Source organism: Tetrao urogallus, assembly GCF_951394365.1.
Source record: "Tetrao urogallus genome assembly, chromosome: 1".
In the NCBI taxonomy this organism is placed as follows: domain Eukaryota; kingdom Metazoa; phylum Chordata; class Aves; order Galliformes; family Phasianidae; genus Tetrao; species Tetrao urogallus.
In genome coordinates, this window is record NC_136813.1 from 94,262,922 (window position 1) to 94,278,115 (window position 15,194).

Consider the following 15,194-nt stretch of genomic DNA (forward strand, 5'->3'; position numbering starts at 1 on the left):
AAGAGAAGGGAAATCAAATCTTTACATGGTCTGATAGTGATGATGGGAGGGAATTCACCGACAGGGTAGTGAGGTGCTGGAATATGTTGCCTGGTGAGCTTGTGGATTCCCCGTTCATGGAGGTGTTCAAGGCCAGGATGAATGGGAGCAACCTGATCTAGTATTTGATCTAGCATTTGGCAACCTTGTCCATGGCAAAGCGGGTTGGAACAAGGTGATCTTTGAGATCTCTTCCAACCTAAGCCGTTCTATGATTCTATGACGTGACTGAAGGAAAGGAAATATCACTCCTATCTTCAGAAAGGGCTGAAAGGATGTGTATGCTATTCATGCCTCATCTTGATCCCTGGGAAGATGATTGGGCAGTTAATCCTAGGAACCATTTCTAGGCACATGAAGGAAAAGAAGCTGTTGGAAAGAGTCCAGCACAGGGCTTGTAAGAGGATTCAAGGGACTGGAACATCTTTCTTTGAGGAAAGGCTGAGAGAGCTGTATGTGTTCAGCACAGAGAACACTCAGGAGGATCTGAATGTGTATAGTCACCTAAAGGAATGATGCAAGAAGATGGAGCAAAGCTCTTCTCAGTGAATGACAGTATGAAATTGAGCACAAACTGAAATACAGGAGGCACTCTGTGAACATAAGGAGAAGCCTTTCTAATTTGAAGATAACTGAGCACTGGACAAAGATGCCCTCAGAGGCTGTGTAACTTTCATTCTTGGAGACATCCAAAAATTATCTGGACACAGATATCAAGGGATACTTGCTTGTCCCTACTTAAGCAGAGGGTTTGGATAAAATGACCTTCAGAAATCCCCTACAACCTCAACCACTCTGTGATTCTGTGATCGCTAACCCAAAGGAGACACAGGAAACCTTCTAGAGAAAAGTTAGGCTATGCTTCCCTTCAGCACAAGGTAGATTATGCCCCAGGGTGCTTCTTCCTTTCCAGGTAGCAAGATTGAAGGAGCTCACATTCCTTAGAGGCGTAGAGAGCACCTGGATCAACAAAGTCTGCTCTCTGGCAAAAGGACATGACAGGATCAAAAACATTCCCTGGTGACACAGATGGAATAATTTTGAATTTATTTCAACTCCAAAAAGTCATTGAACTGTTTGGCTGAGAGCAACATTAAAGAAAAGGACACGTTCTGAGAGAAAACTGTAGGCATCATAGAAAGTTATTTCTATTTTTCTGTACTTAGAAATTTTCAGTCTCCAGAGTAAAAAGTACATTTTCTAGCTTATATTCTAATAAACCACTGGATGTAGACTCTGACAGCCCAATTATAGCTGTGTAATAGTAAGATAAACATAAACACATTCAAATATATAATATATATATTATATATATATATATAATATGTATAGTATTTGTATGAGCTATTTTCATTTAGCAAGAGACCACTGAAAAATCCTACCATTCCATTTTTCTAAATACTACTGACAGAAGCCATGTTTGGTGCAGAATATTAGCTGCTAGTGATGGTGAGAGAAAATATTATATTTTGGGTTGTCCCTCTTCACCTATCACTATATGATTTTAAGAATTATTGACAGATATACAATGCAAAAAAGTCAATATGTTCAGTACAATAACAGTCTTGGGGTTCATAAGGGATTTAAACTTCTTCAGGTATTCTAATAAAAAGAAGATTCCAACAGTTTATGCAATATTAAAAGTTTTTTAAAATAACAGTAAAGAGAAAGAAGTAGTTCTAAGGCCTTCTTACTGTTTTCATATGCTTTTTGATTTTCCTACTATAGCACCGATTTATTAACCTACAATGATAATGAAAAACTGTTATGATAAAACAAAATTTGCAGCCAGTTTTAATATATACCGGACTTCTAGAGAAACAGTAATGACTGGATAAAAGTTTTTGGAAGACTGCACCTGCATAAATCTTTGCCACTAATTTCTGAAAACACATCTAACATTTGCACAAATTATCCTCTTCTAACATCATTCATTTTATCTTTTAAGATTTGTTTAATATAGAACTGCAGATGTATTTTTAGGTTTCAATAGTAACGTTTCAGAAAGACAACTATGACTTGGACATTTTTATACCAGATGTACGAGAAGAGAGGGTATGCATCTCTGCTCTGCTCAGAGAGATTAAATGGAGCCGTACAAATGGGCTGTGCTGTCACCTCTAGAAGCTGATGGACTTCATCTGCCTGTAGTGACACCTATTCAGAAAATTTGTTGTAGCTGCAGACGCTAGGCTATTCCGTCCAAAGACTGATAAATAGCTGTGAGCTAAGGCACACAGCTTCTTTGAAAATGCTTCTATTTATTTATTTATTTATTTATTTACCCACAAAATTAGAAGATATAACAGTACAGAGAAGCTGAAACGAGATTTTCTAAAATACCACAAATCAGGGCTCAAAATCTGGTAAAGATTTCATTCATAGGCAAGCACTCTAATATTAGAGTTGCACCTGCCTACAAGGACTGCCAACTAACGTGAAATATTGGAAATAGTGAAATATTGGAATATATAAAATATTACAGTGAAGAATATGTTACTCTTTCTTCAAAGTGTGATCCTTAAATACATACTCATAATCTTAAGCAGTCAAATAGATGGAATTTCTGAATACAAAAACAAAAAAAAGGTAGGAAGTAAAATTATATATATGATTAAAATTTAGAGTAATTATATATGTATACATACACACACATTAATGTATTTATGCATATGTTTATCTAAGGAACAATGTTTTAACAAGTCCATCCACTGAGTATTTCTCAAAAGCAGAACAATATTCCAACCTTTCGGAAAACCTGGAAAATTTTATGAGAAGAATTAAATTCTGAGGAACTAATCACAAACATGAGTGATTCAGTGAATGGAGACAGTTTTATAGGTCCAGCCAAAGAAATTACAAAATGAAGTATAGCTAGTTGGAGGCTGCCAAGGTCAATCGTGTGAAAGTTTAAAGGAATGTTAGTATCATTTACACATCTAACTGATGCCAATTTGCAGCTAAGATTAATAGTGGAAGATTATCACATTGTTTTATTATAAAAATTGACTGTCAGGCAGGACCTGCTGGTCCTCATTCACATTTCTCTAACCAATCAAAGTTGTGGGTTCTGTGTCCACAGGAATTACATATTCACTGAAAAAGACTTTTAGCTTCCTGTACCTGGACTCAGGGATGACTTCTGACATATCCAACAGCACTTTGAGCATAATCAGGATCTTTCTGCAGGAATCAGAATCAAAGTCTTATTTCTTGTGGTAACACCCATTTCCATGGCGAGGATAGCACTGATGGTTTGTATTAGCTTGTACACATTTGCAATGTATTATGTTAGGTACAGCTGACCATGATAATAATTCAGGAGTCACAAAATTCTCCTGCTATGCCCATGAGATTGGGTACATAGGACCTACAGATACCTTGCTTTTGAATAACTTTAAGAGCAAGACAAAAACAGTTCAGCCAGATCTGGACACATACGGATGAAAACATTCATGAGTCTTACAAACTTTTCAAATAACCACACAAAGAATTAGATAATGAATCTCAGTCATCACAAGCAGCTAAGAGAGCACAGGAGAGGGGATGCATATTTCATTCAAAATTGTGCCTAATTAGATTATTCCTTCTTTAGACCTAGCTGTAGATGCTTACATATAAGAGGTTTACAGCAAACAAATGTTGCATCATCTGAGTTGACTAACTGGTATGAGAAAGAACTGATCTGCTTTAATGAGCTTTTTATATACATTTTCTATCACAGTTAATTTTTACTTTTGTAATAATATCATTAAGAGTATAATATCATGCAATTTCATAACCAGATAACCATACTGACTCATTAATGTGAATATTAATATCCACTGATTTTAAGAATCTTTTGACGTATGTTTTTAAATTGCTTACAGAATGTTCTTATGATGAGAATTTCACACTCTTTTCACACTTTGCAAAAACAGTTGTCAAGGAAACTAATTAGTTCCACAATCATAACTGCAATAACGATTCATATAAAGACTTGACGTTCAATAGTGTAACGGATTTTTCTTTCTAACTATTTTGAGGTTATGAGAGTGCTGAAAGGAAAAAGCTCCATAACAGCTATAATGCTATGTACAAAGAAAAATGTTCTATATTCACAGGATAAATTAAAAAAGGCACTTTTTACTTCAACATCCAGAAACTATTTATGTTACAATTTAAACAGGAATCTCATTATTCTCATTTACAGTAGCTGCTACAATAACAGGGAAGAATTTAAAGAACTGTAACAGGTTATAGAACAGTTGCAGTGCAACAAGAAGCAAGTCAACACTTTCTACATCAATTTAATTGATAAGTTAGGTATCATTTGCTTCATATTGTTTACATTATAAAAACTAAAATTACTCACAAAATATCAGAAATTACTATCACAACTTGTGTTTATTCTGAATTAAACAATTTACATTGTTATTCCAAAATATAACTTCAGAAGCACTAAAACTTCATGAATTAGTTACTGAAAATCACTCACTCTTACCTCCTATTCATTTTTCCTTTAAAAAGTTTTAAATCTTTCTATTTAGACACTTAAAAATATGAATGATGTATTTACTTATGTCAAAGCTTGAAAATAGGCCAGTTAGAAGGCTGCATGCTCACTGTACTAATACTGAGTCCTGTTAATCGGTAAGACAATATCTAAATTACTCTCCTTGAAGTCTTAATCTCATCAGTCACTAAAATAAGTACCCTTGTTACATGTATTCCTCAAAGCACATGCAGGCTGGGCTGAAATACAGAATTCTAACAAATAAATTCACTGAAAACAGGCACATATAGAGTAAGAGACAACTTAGAAATTGTAAAATAAATGCATCTTAAATATTATATTTCTTTTTAACTGTCATTATCTGAGTTGAAGATTCAGCATTTGTTCTGTGCTTAGAAATAACGTTACTAAGAGCAAAGTAGAAAAGGAAAGTCCCATTTAAGGATTTTTAACTGAGTTTTCTTTACTGATAACAAAGTATGCAGTCTCAAGCTTTGTCAGTTAAGAAAGACTCCAGCTACCCTAACAGACCATTCAACTACACACATTAACATACTATGTTAATACTAAGTCTGAGCAGTTCAGAGAGAGAAAACACTCCATAATCAACTTACCTGTAATAATGTTGGGCTTCGGTGGCATGCTAAATTCGTACAACGTTGGTTCAGAAAAACCCAGTCTGTTTGCAGCTGTAATTTGTACTTCATAACCCATGGTCCACTGAAGATGCTCTAAGATGATGTGGTCTCTACTACCCTGCACTTTTTTCTCTAGCCACTGGTCTTCCTTATCTTTCTGTAAAAATGCAAACATTAGTTTATATTCTCAAAATCTCTTGTACTATTTGTCTGAACTGCCTGACTACATGAAGTAAAAAAACTACATAAATTAATTTCCAAAGGTTATTTTAGTTAATATTCTCAAAATCTCTTGTACTATTTGTCTAAACTGCCTGACTACATGAAGTAAAAAAACTACATAAATTAATTTCCAAAGGTTATAAACTTTTGAATCATCTAATTTTGGAGTTCTGAGTAACCAGGCTTTTTGTGATTATGACTATACCTCATCATTCCACAATGTGGATGTAGGGATTTTGTCAGCAACTTTTTTTCAACCTTTTGGGTTGAATTTCTACACAAACACACATTTCAACTTAGGAAAAAGGACAGTTATGTATAAATTCTGTTAAGAATAATTTTTTTAAAATTTTATTTTATGAAGATGTTGCAATTGTATTTTGCCAAATGTTCTTAAAGAGAACTTTCCCATCAAAACCATAACCCATATTCAGAAATAGCTCACGAATGTAAGCTGTGCTTATATTATATATTAGTTACACAATGAATACATAAACGAACTGTAGCAGTATATTGTACCACAGTACCATTTTGCAAAAGAAGCTGTAAGCAAAAACATAAACATTGTTAAAAAAGTATGCAGCACCATGTTTACACTGGTGAGAGGATACATTTAAATCAGTCAGATGGTATCATACTGAAAAAAATGTTCAAGTAATTCTCACAGTTATAAGACACAGTTATAAGACACCAATACAGAGAGAACAAATGAGGCCTCAGGCAGCAACCTTAAAAGGCATTTTATAAATCTGGAGTACTTACCTTTGCAATCTCTTCGTTTAGTATTTTTGAAGCATAATATATTCAAATTACTCTTTATACAAATGATATTTAGAAAATAACTAATAGGTAAAACAATAAAATAATGTGCATTGGCAAACAGTAAGCCATCTTGATCAAAGGATTTTCAGTAACATTAAGAATTCACGCAGTCCTATTAAACACAGAAGTACAATGCACTGACAAAAACCATGGCTGAGAGCCAAATCCTGGCCATCCACCCCACACAGCAGTGCAGTCAATGGATGTAACTTTCTGGAAAAAAAAAAAAAAAATCAAATAGAAAGAAGTGCAGCTTTTTGCTATGGACCACCATCCTTCAGTAGCTTACATTTAGGCTCTTCACTGAAGGATCTTGCTCTTGAATGATAGAAGTGTTCAAAAAAATAGTATCTAAATTAGATAAGCTGACAGCCCAACCATGTTGTCTATGTCTATTCTTTTTGTCCTCAGCTTCCAGAAAATAGAGTGAAATACTGAACTCCTTTATATGTACTGCTTAAATAACTTATTTGCTATCAGCACTGAGTGTGATGAATTCTCCATACTGACTTCACCTTTTGTTCTACAAATTCATCAACACAAAATAGTACTGAGATAATTAAAATTTAAAAAAAAAAAAAAAGTTTCAGGAACATTTGCAGCAAGGTGAAAGTAAGTGGCTGCAGCATAGACCAACAAAAAACATCAGAATGGTTGTTACATTACACATCAAGAAAAAAGAGTAAATACACTGGAATAAAAATAGTTTACACAACACAGCGAAAATGGTATTTTCTATCAATTTTTTTTTTTAAATTTTTTATAAAGTGTTAGTCCTCACAGATGACTTCTCTGTCCGTTACTGACATACTACTGCACAAATCCTTTATATTTACATTCCACTGATTGAATCTATATATATTTTCACATCACACTGATTTTTCAATCTGTATTTTTGCATAGCATTGATAAAATATTAAGAATTAATATTGATTGCAAACATACATGTACAAATACTCTGTAGTAATTATATTAGCAGCACTGTTGCATAGTGCTGTATTTCAGAGGCTGTTTAAATCTGTGTAATTTGGGAAGAGTTAGGAAAAATTAGAACTGGTTTCCAAAGAATATAAACACGAGCAAATTAGAGGGTGCACATGTGATCTTAGTGCATGCACACAGAGCTGTGTGAACACACTAAGCAGTTCAGAAGAAAATCAGATTCACAGGAGAAAAAAATAGATATCAAAATGGAAAATATTCCAGCTGCTCATATAAATATGAGGTTGCTTCTGCAAACATAATATTAGGTGACAAAGCAATTGTTTCACAGTTTAGTAAGGCAAAGAACAATGAAAGAGCTGAAACATAACAGAATATCTGTGTGCTATGCCAGTAAAAAGTGACACCTTAAGATTAGTTGAAAGTGATGCCTACTAGATAGATTGAGATAAATGAAACAGGCAGAGTCCAAGCACTGAGCTCAAAGACATCAAAGCATTTTACCAAGAGTGACAAACACAAGCTGAAAGAAAGAAAAAGAATGAAGGTAGTCATCCAATGGTGGAAAGAGGAAGTCTTCTAAAATATAATCTACTTTTGGCATCTTAAAGACTAAGAATAATGGCAATATCCTTCATTCTAGCTGCTATTTCACATGCATTTTCAAGCACGTTTAACAAAGTGGAGATCAGTAATGAGTCCAGATTAATTTCACTATTAGAGTAGCATTGGAAAGGGATGAGAACACAAATTTTGCCAGTAAAATATTCCTACAAATCTCCCTGTCTATGCTAAGACCCTTTAATTGGTAGCTCAAGGAGCAGAAAATAGAACTATGAAGTATCACTTCATACTTTATTAGGTTACTCTATCATTAATATTGCTTAAAATTCACAGGAGGCTCCAAATATGCAGGGTGTTTTACAACAAATGCAAGGAACTCTGAAATCGTGAACTTAAGTCTAAGTTGAGGAGTGCTCTAATGTAAATACCTTCAATCATTATTTACTATTTGCAATTTTATCATTAACACGCATTAGATAATCCAGACACTGGATATTTCAGACACTGGAATCAGATCTGCAATCTCAGAGGTTTGACTGTTCCCTCATTTCTATTCTATTTTTATAATTCCAAAATACTTTTTAAAGGAAGGTCACTGTCACTGTGGGACTGACCAATGTCTGGCAATTTCTGGAGATCTTACTGCCCATTGCCATTACTCACAAATTTTAAATTCACACTGCTCTTGTCTCTGCCCCGATCTTTGATTGAAACAAACCTGCTACAATGTCTCAGATTAAAGTCACTAAAAAATTACAATTATTTCTTAATTCTTATTTCTTGTATACTGCATTTAAATATAAGAATGAATGAAATTTTTCTGTTAAGTGTCTAAGAGCTAGATTTGTAAGATACCTGGGAGTAGCTTAAGCACCTAAATTACTTGACAAAAAAAAGCATGAAAAAATTACAGCATAACTTCAATCTACTTGATTTCTTCTCAAAATTGAGGGCAGATCTGACAATGGTAGAAGGAAAGCCAAACACTTTTTCAGGGAACTGAACTATTCACTAGTCTAGAAAATAATGTTTGTCCATTTAATGGTCATATTACACTGCACCTAAGATTACTTTCTCTGGAAACTTGAAAAAAATCTAATTAACCTCTTTCATTTCTTCCTTTTTTTTCCATCCACTATAAACTGTTTGCACTGTAAATTCAGCTCAGAAAGACTTATTATGCTGGTCACTGTGACAAAAAAAGGGCAGGAGATGCCATACTATCTTGAAAGCACACAGGAAAAAGATCAAGAAATTCTCAGGGAAGACAATCTGACAGTTCAAAGCAGTGACTTCACAAGAATTCAATACCTAAGGATGGTACTTTATAGGTCTGGGTGATGTTTTAGAAGAGGTAATAATACAAGATGAATGCTGAACAAAGCACAAAGTGGCTGAAAACATAGTGCTAAAATGCACAGAAAGATCAAGGACCTGGCAAGTAATGCATAACTCTGAGACATAAAAACACGTAACTGTTTTATAGCAGGAGTGAATGAGAAATTCTCTATTCTAAAATTATTTGTATTCATCTTCTATCAGTTTTTTTCAAAACATATCACAAGGCCACAAAATGAACATGGTTATCCATCAACATAATCAAACATGACTGAAGGATACAATCAGAAATCATACAACTGCCAGTACAAAAATTCAAAGCATTAATAGTAACACTGTAACAGGTCAACACTACCAAAAGCTTTTATGCCTGCAAAAGCTAATTGCTCATGTAGTGTATCCTCCAGACATCATTAGGTGTGCTAAAGGAAAAAAGAATTTTTGTGCAGTCCCTATTTCTCAAAATATGACTTTTTTCTTGCCTTTACCTAAAAGTATATCACCATAAAATATGGATATTTTTACTACTTCATTGTAATTCTAAGCTACTACTGAAACCTGGAATGAAAGAGAAACCCCTCCTACAATTTCTTCAGCTGACTGCTGGCATTCTGCAATTTGAACTACAGAAACAGAATTCCCTTTTACAATCACTCAGAAGCCTGTTTCAAAACTTCTCTTTTAATCACAAATGAAATTCAATTTAAGATATGGTACCAAATTTATAACTGAAGACTTGGATTAGATCCCTTCAAAATAATATGCTGACATTTATTTGCAGGGAACATTAAGCACCAACCACAAATTCACAACTGCAACATGTCCAGCTTCACAATATCCTCCACTGTCAGGATCCACTTGAGCAACAAGCATGCACTTTTGCTTGTGACTGTGAATAGCGTAAATGACTATTCCTGTATGGTGATCAGGATTTGTTGGCATGCTGTTTCCGGTGTCTCATCCTGCTTAATACCTTCCATTTGCTGCTTTGTAGCCTTTCTCTTGCAGACATGTGCCTTTTCACCCACCAGTTGTAAGCTGCTGTGGCAGTAACTCCTAGTATCCCAAATGCTTTTTCCATGTGAACTTTATCCTCACCCTTCATTTTAGACTGTAACTCCATACTACCATCTGTTCCACATTCCTGGCTAACTCCTAGTTTACCACTTGGCAGGCAGCACAACAGATAACAGCCATTTACGAATCCAACACACAATTCCCCAGTAATTGACATGGATAAAGCTTAATGCCCATTGCCCAGCACCAGCACCTGGACATGCGTACCCCAACCAAAAACAGTAGTACCATAACTGGGAATGAGAGAAGAAATTGAGTGGGTCCTCATCACAGTTAGCAAGATCTTCCCGTAAGAATTAATTAATCTTAAGAAAGCAAGAGTTGGCAGAATGAAACAGATGATTTCTTGAGAAAAATAAAACTTACCAGTTCTTAGTTCTTAGCCCAGGCTATAATAACTCTACAATATCTTAATGGCTGTTCTACTCCTCGTTTCAAGAAAATCTTTACAAAACTTAAGTATGAACGAACTGTCCCTTAATAAGACATGAACTGCTATGAAACACAAAAAAGAAATCCACTGATATGTAACTTGTTATCTAACATGCTTTTTATACTTGCAAGCAAATTCACTGGTCCAGGCACTAGTAATGAGGCTGACAAGAATTATAGGAGAGCCAATTAAATATGACCAATGGGCAAGACAAAACAGAAGCAGTCAACAAATGATTTAGAACTTTAAATAGCATCCATTCATTCTGATTAGAACACCAAAAAAATACTGTGCTTTTTTTTTGTTGTAAGAAGACCTTTAATTTAGTCAAACTGCTTTTTCAATTGAAAGCATAGGGAGACATGGATTTCAGCTCCAAGTAAAAGCTATCTCCTTCTGTAACCTATTATGTTTTCAGTTAGTGCTTAAACTGTACATTTATCTTTCAATAACAAACACAAAAAGCGAACTTTTATTCTACAGTGGTGTACCTTAGTCAAAACACTGGGTTAATCGTGTTTCCAAAGTTATTCACAATAGATCCAAAAATCATTTAAATTACCAAAATCACAGAAATAGATTAAATTTCTCATATCACATGTATGTACAATATCTGCACATAGATTGTAAATTTTTTAGCAAATGATGTAGGAAATCACTTTACATGCCAGTCTTAGCACATGGATAATCCTAGAGCAACCATCAAAAAAGTTATATTATAGAAAACATCAGGAAACATAACAGAAATTACTGCAAAATCAGGTGTTGACTTATCCTTTCTGGGAATACTAAAACAGGTTCTGCATTTGATCTCTCAAGGCTTTCTAATTTCTGCAAAATATGGTCCTCTTTATTTTCTGTTAAATATGTTTAAATAGCTGGTGTTATATGTCTAATCTCTTTCAGACTCCTGAAGTGGACATATAAATCTGTGACTATACTCTGTTAAAATGTTTTCTTACTGGGTCTGGTCAGATAAGTATGGTACAATCTTTCTAAAAGAATAGAAGGAACTTAATAGAATATGAACACTTCTGAATTAATTTCCTTGCCTTTGCTAGTTGTAGAGGTACTTCTTCAATGTAGTCATTTCTAAACTTAGCCTAATAGGCTAATAGGCTACGTTTAGAAATTTAATTTATTTAACTATTTTATTTATATTTTAGCTACTTAAATATAAAATATATTCATTTCTCATAGAAAAAAATATAGAATATTTTTCATTAAAAAAAAAATTGTACACTACAAGCAAGTCTGCGTTCTAAACTTGCCATATTTTACAAGAGACCAACAAATGAGATTCTAGTTGACTGTAGACCAATGAAGTCTCCATGATATGTCTTAACTAATTGATCCGTACACTGGAAGTCCAAGAGTCACAGCAATTTGTAAATGATTTCGTTCTGATATTTTGAATTGAGCCTTGGAGTATAGAAAGATTAACTAATTTCTTTTAAACTGAACGTGGAACACTGGAATACAGCATCCTATCTCTGGGATGCCATCTATCAGTACAGATACAGTTGTAACATGAAACTTGTTCTTCAAACATCTTTTAATTATGTAATTTAATGTCCGCTGATTGACTGCACCTTTGAGAGCTGAACGTTCCTTATTTACCACGTAACAAGACAGAGAAAAGAGTTTTCCTATTACAAAGAGCTTTCAGTTATACCTTTAGGAGGAGCAGCGTGTTTTTCTTTCATTCTCTGTTTTTCTTTCTTTTTAATAATCTGGCATTAGTAACCTAGTCACAAAAGAAAACATACTATACTATATCTTAGACTATTTTTCTTCTTTCCTTTTTCTATTACACAAACCATTTTTTTAATGTTTCAAATAACATAATCAATCTTCTCTATGTCAAAAGATATTACTACGCAGATCCCACCTACTTTGATTCACTGAAATACTTACACTTCTGTATTTGACAATGTATTCCAAAATGGGGGCACCTCCATCATCTTGTTTAGTTATACTAAGTTTGAAACTCTTTCCACTTCCTGGCTGTCCATGAATTGACGGTGGGCTTGGCTCGCCTAAATAAAGAAAATAAAGTAAATAAATTAAAAAAAAAAAAAAAAAAGCAATGGCAAAAACCTTAAATTACAGCTGGGAGTTCACCAATAAGATTATTCATCAAAATCTTTAAAATCAGCATGATTCTTTCAAGTATTGCAAAACATCCTTTATAAGTGTGCTGAATGTTTTGCTTGAAGTATGTTCTAAACTAGATTATTTCACACAGTGAAACAAAATAATATCAAGTAAGTCTAAGTTTCTTTGAGATTTTCTGACTTTAATATTTTCAAATGTAATTTACATCAGAAATGACTTAGCCATTAATTCAATAACTGTGCCAAGACAAAGTTAAATACTTCTAAAGTAGACTATATTAAGAATGAGCATGAAGAATAAGATTCCAAAAAGCAAAAAGTTTTCTCTGCAACGGGAGGACAAAAATAAACTTAAAATTGAATAGTTATAAGCTAGCTTTAATTACTTTTCTAATAATATTTCACAGACCAACTAACATTTCTTTATGCAATGCCTATTGTAAAGTTTTGTATCCTAAATGAACATGTCATAATTGTCTCCAACTCAAAACATAAAAATATGTAAATTTCCATTCACGTAGAGGTATATTTTAAGTTCAAAATATTTATAATATTAGTTATATTTGCATTTATCTTTTGTTAATGAAAAGAATAATCTAAATCTCAATGGCGATTTTCCTAGTTTTCTATCAGGCAATGTATGTGTTGCTTCTGTCAAATCCTATCACTTTTCTATCAGGTGTAATGTGCCGTATGAATAACAGCAAACTGTTTTATCATGCAATATATCTGAAATATGCATGTGCTTTAAACAAAAAGAAGTTTGAAAGCTGACAAGTGACATGTTTTGGACAGAAAGCCCTTGTCAATGGGAATATAATAACACAGATATTTTTGTGGTTTTCATAGCTGCCGCATTTTTACTGTTCTTTACATATAATTTTGCCTTTTTAAAACTAATTTGGGGAAAATATTTTTCATTAACTGTTCGTCTTAACATCAGGATTTCTTGCTAGTAAATTTTACCACTAACATAGAAATGTCTTTGCATCATATGTCATTTCTATGTAATCACAGTTAAAACAACGTATTCTTGTTTTTTGTCTATAGTTTTTGTTTTAGGTATTATAGCTGCAACTCTTGTGGCAGTGTTTTTTGCTGGAGGAATGTCTCTGGGAAGGGCCCATTCTTTTCTCACAGATGTCTGTAATATTCTGTGTGTAAATGAGAAAAAATTCTTAACCTAGTATCTTGCATGCTTTGTGCTCTAGCATGTAACACGAAGACTTGTCTGGACACAACTGGAGAAATACTCCAATTTCAGTTAATTCATATTAGTCAGTGGAGAGGATAAGAAGAACATAACACAATTTCTGAGAAACAATGTAGAGAAAACTGGTGTTGTACACTAGGAAACAGTCAATAAATCATATTATCAATGGAAAATCATACTGCAAATTATTAGCAGATCTGAAGGCAACATATTCTAGAGAATGTAAGTATTTATATTTCCATTTAATCACACAGGTATTACTCACGGACAGGTAAAGTCTGAAATATCTCGATTTTGCTATATTCTCCTTGCCCTTTTCCATTTACAGCAGCTACTTTGATTTCATACGTTGTATTTGGTTCCAAATTGCTGAGAACAACCATTGCTAAAGGAAAGAAAAAATACAGAAAGAAAATTCAGTGAAGTAATGTGTTTAAAAGAAAGAAAAAGCCAGGTGATTTCATAATTCACTTGCTTTACCTGCAACTAAGTGTCTAATTTTCAGACAGTTTAATTTCAATTACAGTGGTTCCAAAATTAGCTGTCTTGCTTACACAGTCCCATTTTTGTGTGCAAACATTGTGACTGAGTAATTTATGCTTCTGGAGGAATTTAATGCCAGTGATACAGAAACCATATGCAATAATTAAGGAACTTAATAAAGGTTTGCTGTTTTGTGTTCAGACTGTGAACACAGGAGGAACGAATCTGTATCCTGTATGGCAATGGTCTTCTGACACACATTGAAGCCATTTTCATACAGTTCATGACTTGATATGTCTGTCAAGTCATTACTTTTTTACATTGTTTGCTGGACAGCAGAACCAATTTGACAACTTAGAAGCTGGGCAGCTCCATCTACTGAATGCAGCTATGTGCACATCAATGCTGAATTACAGATGACAGTTCAAGCTAAAATGACAGGTGTTTTACGATGATCAAAGGAAGAGTTCCAAGCTATCAACTAAGGACCTGAAAGTGAATTAGGCATATCTGTAGATACTCAACAGGTGGTGAATGGAAATGTGTATTAAATTGTAACAAAAAAAAAGTGATTTGGGAAGCAAACATGTTTGAATTTCAGACTTAAAGAGAGTTTTCCTGTAACGTTAAAGACAAAACAATCCCCTTCTCACTACCCAACTAATTTCAAAGAATGACTGAACCATTTATGTTGGAAAAAATCCTTTAAGATCAAGACCAAATTTTGTATTATGTACATCAATTAAGTACCATACTTTCAGAAATCAAGACTGAAACCTTGCCAGCAGATTTTCACATAGCCTGAAGACAT

At 33.8% G+C, this 15,194-nt stretch overlaps 1 protein-coding gene across 2 annotated transcripts in view; it reads right to left on the minus strand.

Moving 5' to 3' along the window:
- Positions 1-15,194, minus strand: part of NCAM2 (neural cell adhesion molecule 2) — a gene marked incomplete at both ends in the record, with an annotated part of 250,461 nt that overhangs the window by 27,156 nt on the left and 208,111 nt on the right. For both annotated transcript variants that reach the window (XM_079547212.1, XM_079547213.1), the window contains 3 exons: positions 5,149-5,329; positions 12,488-12,609; positions 14,166-14,285. In XM_079547212.1, the coding sequence (XP_079403338.1) occupies positions 5,149-5,329; positions 12,488-12,609; positions 14,166-14,285 (423 nt within the window). The remainder of the gene's footprint in view (positions 1-5,148; positions 5,330-12,487; positions 12,610-14,165; positions 14,286-15,194) is intronic.